This window comes from Talpa occidentalis, unplaced genomic scaffold (genome assembly GCF_014898055.3).
Source record: "Talpa occidentalis isolate TD23 unplaced genomic scaffold, MPIMG_talOcc4v2.1 talOcc4.2860, whole genome shotgun sequence".
Lineage (NCBI taxonomy): Eukaryota > Metazoa > Chordata > Mammalia > Eulipotyphla > Talpidae > Talpa > Talpa occidentalis.
This window is the reverse complement of record NW_023603030.1, coordinates 1-8,969: the sequence shown is the minus strand read 5'-3', so window position 1 is coordinate 8,969 and position 8,969 is coordinate 1. Positions and strand designations below refer to the sequence as shown.

Here is an 8,969-nt window from a genome sequence, read left to right as displayed (position 1 = left end):
TACTAACGGTTCCAAACTTTCCCCGATGTCCTGCCATTGCGCCTACGGCTCTTTAGAAGTGCGGCGAACACCTATTGTCCAGCACCGCTACCCGCCCCTACAATTTCCCTTTGCCCAGAAGTGCTCAACGCTGCACCGTCGTCCCTCTGCACTTGGAAACGAGATGAAAAAGCCCGCCAAGGTCAGAGCCTGCGCGGGGCGGAGCCCGAACGCGACCCACAGATCTCAGAAGCCTGGCGCCTCCCAAGCCCCAACAAAGCGCAGCTTCCATTCTGGGAGAAGCTGAGCCAACACCGAGAGATTCTGAGGCTTCTGACCCAGAAGAACACTTTCCAAAGAAGCCCCCGCCTCGGTCCGGTCCGCCGCCCGACACACAGCAGTTAGCGCGGGGTGGAGGTGTGGGGGAGGCGCCCCGCCCTGGAGGAGGCGGGGTCTCCAAAACGTGGGCCGGGGCGGGGCGGGGCCTGCGACGCGCGGGGTCCCGCGGTTGCGATGCGGGCTGTCCGAGATGTGCCGGACGCCGATCTCAACATTCGCCGCCTGCCTGTTTCGTCCTCAGGCACGTGCTGTGGCACTCTCGGAGCTTTCTTGGTCGCGACTCTCTTTTCTATCTCCCTGTCTCTTTGATTGTGCGATACGAAAGAAAAATGGAACCCCCGTAAGCCAGGCATCTCGTAGGCACCCGCCGAAGAAACAGGCAAGGGACGTGGGGTCCTTTGCTCGCGCCGAAATTCAAAGAAATAAATAGTTCCGGCGCTGGTTCTGGACGCGGGCGAGTGTTGCTGCGGCTATGGTGGAATTTGCTTCCTAGCGCCCGGGGTTGGGCAGCGTTGTGGGCTCTCCGCCCCGGTGACCAGGGCCTTTCTTGTGAGCCTCAGGCCCGGGCAGCTTGGCGCGGCGGGGAGGCAGGTGCGTGCGCGCGCGGCCTGTTGGGCCTAGCCTGGCACTTGTGGCGGGAGTCGGGGGTGGGGGGGGGGGGAAAAGCACGGAGTGACCTAGGCTGGAATTAGCCTCAAGGGTTCCAGGCAGGACAAGTAGTTTTTCTGCAGCCTTGGAGTCGGGCGAAGAAGTGTTGGCTGAAAGGTGTGGTTAGGCGAGGAAATAGCTGTGAGTAAAAGCAGGAAACTGAAGGATATCTGGAATTTATTTAATAAATATTCGCTGATCCCTCTTACCCTGCATAAAGCTGTGGAGGTTGGCGAAGAACCTAGAGGAATTTACACTATAAATGGGGAGACCTATCTTAGTGTGTGTTAATGCAAGGAAGGAAATAGAGATCAGTGAGGGGTGGGTAGAGGTGTCTTTTTATATAGGGCGGTCAGGAAGCATCACAGCAAGATGACGTTTGAGCAGACCTAAGTGCAGTAGAGTAAGCCTGCCTGTATTTGGGAGAAGCATGTGATGGAAAAGGGAATGAAAGTAAAAAAAAAAAATCAGTAGTCTGTATTAGGTGGGATATGGTAACAGGGAAAGAGAAGCCTGGAGGCCTAAGTAGTTCACTGCCAGGTTGAATTAATGGTTTAATTAACTGGTGGTCCCCAGGAAAGGGGGAGTTTCCCTGTTACAGTACTAACTTGTCTGTTTTTAAAATGGAGAAAGGTATCTTTATATCCGAATAAATAGCTCGGCAGGTGGGTATTTTATTTCTATTAAACCGTCATTCTTATGTTTTAGTCTTTTGCATTCCAGGTTTACATTCCGCTTATGTGTTGTTTCTGTTTTGTACAGAACTCCTGTGACCTGTTTGATTCTTAGTAGAAACTGACTTATCCGGCCCAGTAGGAAAAATGCATATTAAGTCAATCATTCTTGAAGGATTCAAGTCCTACGCTCAGAGGACTGAAGTCAATGGTTTTGACCCCCTCTTCAATGCCATCACTGGTTTAAATGGTAGTGGAAAATCCAACATATTGGACTCCATCTGCTTTTTGCTGGGTATCTCTAATCTGTCACAGGTAAAGTATAAGCTTTCTGAAAAACTTCAGTTTAAGCTTGACGGGAATCCTCTTTGAACTTGGAGATTATTGTCAGTATTTTCTATTCATTTACCCTTTTCACTTTATGATCTCATGCATCACTGCAGTCCTTTAAAGGTGAGCATTACTCCATTTTGGGGGTGAGAAAGTAGAAACTTATCGAAGGTTCATTCTCTTAAGATGTTTGAAGCATCACTCAACCTAACACATTCTCCCTTTAAAAGTCAGTCTCATTCCAGAATCCAGCATTATATTGTCTTTTTAAAGTCTACTGAAATTGAATGAATAGGCATTGCGGTTATTCAAATGAACGTTTGTTAAGAAACAAATGGAAAACAATTCAGGGTTCAGAAATCCAATGGAGAAAGGTGCCAATTGCAGATAGTTACCTCTTCTCCTTACTTGCTTTGCCAGAGACTGTGACAGCCTTTCTTTAGCTGCTTAATGAGTACCACATAGGTGGTTTTCCAACAGCAAGAATCTTTACTGATGTTTAGTGCAGTATGGGGTTTTGTAATTGATAAACTGTTCCTTTATTTTAGGTTCGTGCCTCTAATTTACAAGATTTAGTTTACAAAAATGGGCAAGCTGGTATTACCAAAGCCTCAGTGTCAATCACTTTTGATAATTCTGACAAAAAGCAAAGTCCTTTAGGATTTGAAGTTCATGATGAAATTACAGTAACAAGGCAGGTGAGTGGTTATTAAATGTTTGGATACTTAAGAATTGGTGTCTGTTGTGTTTTTTGGCAGTATGACTCTGCTGAGTAAAACAAAATTCCTTAAAAATATCCTTCTTCTGTTAAAATTTTGATCAAGAATATTTCACTATTAGCCAAGAGAATTGAAAGGGATGTGAAAACTAATGCTTCTAGGATAAGCACTTAACTATTCTTAAATCTTGAACCAAACTTAAATTTTCCATCTGTGCTAGATCAACTCTAGCTCTTGGAATCTTGTTATCTTCTGAGGTAACCCAATTTGTTTTTTTCCGGTCTAATTATAAGCTTATTATAGTGTAGTGATATACATGTGAGTGAGTAGGTGTAATCTTATGCCTCTGAATCACATACAGTATTGTAAACCAGTATTATTTAAAATACCAAAACACATATGCACACAGTTATTCCTGTAAATTGAGCCAAAATGCCATCCTTAAGTTTCACACATTGAAGTAAATCTAATTTCATATTTTAAAATTTATTTTTTAATATTTTATTTTATATAATTCTTACATCATTTTTCATCTTTGCACAATGTGTGCATTTTCATTATGATTATATTTCCCATACAATTGCACCCTCCCCCTTATTTTGACTCTAGTCCTTCCTCTCCCTGTCCCTCCCTCCCTAATCTTTCAAGTACTCACGTGTCTTATTAAAAATTTTAGAATCTTGTCAATGTTTAATACCACATTGCTTGCTTTTAGTTTTTAGTGTGTGACTTCTGTTCATTTGGAAATTAAAGAGATAGAGGGGTTAGTTAGCCTCTAAATGTAGAAAGAGGATAATCGGGGGTAGATAATTTTATATATACTTGGAAACGTGAAGCTAGAAGTGACCTAGAGACCTAGTCCAATGCAGGTGAGGTTGGGAAGTTTGAAGGTGATTACCTAAATAGTTAGGAAAGGTCCCTGGATTAGAAGCCAGTTGTCCTGAATCAATTTCATGTATTTTGGGCCATGTAACTTCCTCCACTATTGACTTGGGGTTGGTTTTATTTACCGTTAATTGGGCAGAACCAAAAAAATAATATATTTGGTAATTTATTGTCTTAGCTCAATATGTGTGTCTTCATTTATACCTTAAAACTTCCCCTTCTAGGTGGTTATTGGTGGCAGAAATAAATATTTAATCAATGGAGTAAATGCAAACAATACCAGAGTACAGGATCTGTTCTGTTCTGTTGGCCTTAATGTTAACAACCCACACTTTCTCATCATGCAGGTATTTCATTTCACTTTTATTATGGTTTTGATACCTTTTGTTTTGTAGTTATTACAATAAGAAGTGCTTGTTTCCCCTTTAAATATATTTACTCTTGTGTTTGGGCACTGTTAAGAAATGTGGGTTAGTTATTTGTACTGATAAATTCTAACATGTTGTATACATCTGAATGGTGAAGAATGTATGGAAATAATCTTGACTACTTTGTTACAAGAACAGTACATGCTCATTGTAAAGACTAAAAATTATCACACTGTCCTTTTTTAAAGTATTGGATTACAGCTATACTTTAAATCTTTTTATTTAAAGTATTTCAGATCTTTATTAAACTTTCAATCTTTAATAAAGATTTGAAGCCATTTAAAGTTTAATAAAGATTTGAAACCATTTAAAGTTTAATAAACTTTAAATGGTTTTCTTCTTTAGAAGTTTGTGCAAATGAAAAATAAAGGCTAATGTCATTTTGTACTTACATTATCTCACTTGCCTCATTCAGCTGTCTTTTGAGAGAATCAAAGCAAAATCATCTGTAGGTTTCTAATGAGACCAAAGTAAAAATATTTTCACTATATTACAGTTTGAAAGCCGAAAATTTACTTCAAATGAAATCGGAATCCTTAGAAATATGATTTTCTGAGTGTTGGGTAGCAGGTTCTTTGAATGGGGGATTGTTTATTTGTTTCATTGGTATTGAATGCGTTTTATGACTTTCTGGCATATTGAAATGAAACATTTTACCATTCTATGTGAGACCCAGAAATACTATGTTTAGAAATTACTTTGAAGGACTGTCATTTAAAGAAATCAAGAAATGTTAAATAGTAATATTAAGATTTATGTCTACACTTAACTTTTGGAATTAGATGCTTCTATCTTAAGATACCTGTTTTCAGAAATATGGTAAGAGTTAACTTTGTATCATTTAATAACATATAATTTCTATTACTGGTAAATAAGAAAATGAACAGCAAAGTTTTGGAATTCTAGAATTATGAAGTACCTTTGGTCTCAAATCTAAGCAGAGAAAAATCTCATATAGGTAGACTAAAGTATGCCCAAAAGATTGTTTTATATTAGTAAACAACAGATTCAGGGAAGATAAACATATATGACTTTGTTTTACTTCTGTAATTTATTATCATGATAGTAAGTTTGACATTTTATTTTCAGGGCCGAATTACAAAAGTATTGAATATGAAACCTCCAGAGGTAAGAATGCTATTCTTATTTTAATCTTGTAGGTAATCAGTTATTTTACATAATTTCTTTCATTAAAATTCTTGGAAGCATTGTTTAGGCATGATTAGTCAAGAAAGTAGTTTAGTTTTGTTGGGGTTTTTTAATTCAGCGATGCCTAATTTTATGTGTGTGTGTGATGTACATCATCACCCTTCTGAGCTTTAGTATCCTCATCCATAAATTGAAGTCAGTGTCCTTATGCTAGGTTTGTTGTGAAGTTTAAATGCGAATGTTTAAAGGTTTGGGACATTGTTAAGCAGATTGTTAAAAATTGAGATGTAATTAACATATAACATTATATTAGTTTTAGGTATACAACATAATGACTTGAAATTTGTAAATATTGCAAATTGGTCACCATAGTAAGTCTAACATCCATTATTACACTCTTCGCAACTTTTAGTATCTATTATATATAATATATATTACACTATTTTAATTTTAACTATAGTCACCATGCGATATATTATATCTTTAGGACTTTTTGTTTTTTAGTAGAAAGTTTGTACTTTTTGACACTTGTGCCCATTTCATCCACTTTCTGTCATCCTTACTTCTGGCAACCCCACCAATTTGTTCTCTGTATCTGTGAGTTCAGTTTTTGTTTGCTTTCATATTCACATATAAGTGAGACCATAGAAATTTGTTTTTCTGTCTGACTTATTTCAGTTAGTATAAGATCCCCAGAGTCCGTCAGTGCTATCACAGTGGAAAGATTTCCTTTTAATTTATGGCTTAGTAGTAGTTCATGGTGAATATGTATCATATTTTCTTTATCCTAGTTCATGGTGAATATGTATCATATTTTCTTTATCCATCCATGGAAATAAAGGTTGCTTGCATGTTTTGGCTATTGTAAATAATGCTGCATGGAGCATTGGGTTGCACCTGTCCTTTCAACTTAATGTTTTTGCCTTTTTGACAGTGCAATTACTAGTTTTAAATTTTTGAGGCACCTCCATACTGTGAAACATAGTGGCTGTACCTGAAACATTCTTTTAAGCAGTATGCAAAGGGCTATTTTCTTTACACTTGTTTTTTCCTGCCTTTTTTGTTTGTTTTTTAAGAACAGCCATCCAAACTTGTAAAGTGATAATCCATTGTATTTTTAACTTAACACTTGCCTGGTGATTAGAGATGTGTTACACCTTTTCATCTACCTGTTTGCCATCTATATGTCTTTGGAGAAATCTATTTAGATCCTCTTTCCTTTTTTGTATTGGATTTTTGCTTTGTTTTTTTCCCCTGTTGAGTTGTATGAAGTCTTAAAAAAAAAATTTAAGTCTTTCTATTTTGGATATTAACCCCTTGCCAGATATATGATTTGCAAATAGTTTCTTCATTTCATAGGTTGCCTTTTTCTTTTGTCTATGGATTTTTTTCCCGTTATGTTTTGTTTCCTTTGCTGTTCAGAGTGTTTTAATTTGATGTAGTTTTTGGTGCGTGAGATTTAAAAATTGTCACAGTGACTGATGTCAAGGAACTTGACACATTTAGGTTTTCTCCTAGGAGTTTTGTGTGCCCAGTATTAGAAATTTGGATTTTATAAAGTGACCTTTGTCGAGCAGTGTTCCATATCAGAGTTAAACTATAGAAAAAGATTTGAATGAAACTAAATTACATACAATGCGCTTCTTGGGGTTTTAGTGTTTGTTTTCCTCTTGCAAAGATGTTACATGAAGGAAATGGGATATGAAGGAATGAATGTTTTATACAACAAAGACTAGCTATTCTTTTCAATAGAGAAGAGATTAAAAAGACTAATAATTCACATATTCACTCTGGTGTGAACAAAGGTCATAAATTAATTTTTAGACATCTTAAGGGAAAACTTCTAATTTGAAAACTATCAATACATAGAAATCAAGGGGTTTTCAGAGAAATAATCCTTGAGATAGAGATTGATAGAATATAGATACTTCTGAAAAAGGAATGCTAGCAGGATTTTCCATATAATGTTAATATTTACCATTTTGAGAGTGCTTTTCAAAGGATTTTTTTTAATTCTTTTTTTGAAAGATTTATTTATTTTTGCATATAAGAACTGGGGTACAGGGCAGAGGTGCGGGAGTGAGAGGATTCACCAGAGACAGAGTGAGGGGCAGAACAGACAGATTGACTGGAATTCACTGCTGAGGGGAGCAGTGGGTGAGACGGGAGAGGTCTTCTGAGCCACGTGGGTCAGCTCCCAGGCAGGGTATTAAACTAGTGCTGCAGATAGCTTCATAATACTGTGTCTTAACCCCTTGCTCCACCAGGGAGGGTCATTTCTGTATTTTGGATATTAACCCCTTGCCAGATATGATTTACAAATAGTTTCTTCATTTTATAGGTTGCCTTTTTCTTTTGTGTATGCATTTTTTGTTGTTGTTCTGTTTCCTTTGCTGTTCAGAACATTTTAAATTGATGTTGTTTTTGGTGTGAGATTTAAAAATCATCACAATGACAGATGTCAAGGAGCTCACCACACTTAGATTTTCTCCCAGGAGTTTTATGTGCCCAATATTAGAAATTTGGAGTTTATAAAGTAATCTTTGTCAACCAGTGTTCCACATCAGTTAAGCTGCAGAAAATGATTTGAATGAAACTAAATTACATACAGTGCACTACTTAGGGTTTTGGTGCTTATTTTCTTCTTGCAAAGAGGTTGTATAAAGGGAATGTGGTATGAAGGAATGAATGTTTTGTACAAGAACAAAGACTAGTTTTTCTTCTCAATAGAGAAGACCTAAATAGACTGATAATTCACATATTCACTCTGGTTTGAACATAGGTTATAAATTAATCTTTTTTAATAATTTTTTTAATTTTTTAAGACATTGTTCATTTTTAAACAATATTTGCTTCCCACCCCCTCAGGTGTAGTCCCCATAGAATTTCCTTCACCAGTGCACCCGTGTACCATAACCTCAGTCCCCTGTGTTCCTACCTCTGATTCCTGTCCCTCTGCCTCCTCTGCAGTATGTCTCTGATTTATAATTGTCTGTTTTTGCTTTGTTGTATTTTGTACTGTTAGTATTTTTTTTACACTGATGTCTTAACTTGGTTAAGACATAGTGCTGAAACTATGTGAAACTATCCGATATCTTTCTTTTTCTTCCTGGCTTATTTCACTGAGCATAATTTCTTCTAGCTCCATCCACCTTGCTGTGAATGGCATGAGTTTATCTTTTTTGATGGCTGAATAATATTCCATTGTGTATATATACCACATCTTTCTGATCCAATCATCTATGTTTGGGCATTTGGGTTGTTTCCAAGTGTTGCCTGTTTGTAAATAATGCTGCAATAAGCATAGGGGTAAAGGTGTTCTTTTGGATTAATGTTTTTGTGTCTTTTGGGTAGATCCCTTGGAGTGGAACTGCCTAGTCACATGGTAGCTCCATTTTTAGTAGACTGAGGAACCTCCAGACAGCTTTCCATAGTGGTTGGACAAGTTTGCACTTCCACCAGCAATGTAGGAGAGTTCCTTTTCACCACATCCTCGCCAACATTTGTTGTTTTTGATACGTGCCATTCTTACTAGTGTAAGATGGTATCTCAATGTGGTTTTGATTTGCATTTCCCTAATGTTCCTGGATGTTGAACATTTTTTCATATGCCTGTTGGCCATTTGCATTTACTCTTTGGAGAAATGTCTTTTAAGTTCTTCTGCCCATTTCTTGACTGGATTGTGTACTTTGTTTTTGTTGAGCCATGTGAGTTCTTTGTATATCTTTGTGATCAGTTGCATGGATTGCAAAATTTTTTTCCCAGTCAGTGGGGTGTCTCTCTGTTTTGGTTAATGTCTCTTTTGCTGTGCAGAAGCT

The 8,969-nt window shown here is 37.5% G+C and overlaps 1 protein-coding gene across 1 annotated transcript; it reads left to right on the top strand.

Moving 5' to 3' along the window:
* Nucleotides 1–580: 580 nt before the first annotated feature.
* On the top strand, nucleotides 581–5,436 carry LOC119254077 (structural maintenance of chromosomes protein 2-like). The gene is made up of 5 exons (XM_037521246.2): nucleotides 581–909; nucleotides 1,729–1,955; nucleotides 2,519–2,668; nucleotides 3,799–3,921; nucleotides 5,092–5,436. Exons 2-5 carry the CDS (start codon nucleotides 1,788–1,790, stop codon nucleotides 5,152–5,154), a joined length of 504 nt encoding a protein of 167 aa, XP_037377143.2. The 5' UTR covers nucleotides 581–909; nucleotides 1,729–1,787; the 3' UTR covers nucleotides 5,155–5,436.
* Nucleotides 5,437–8,969: the final 3,533 nt, after the last annotated feature.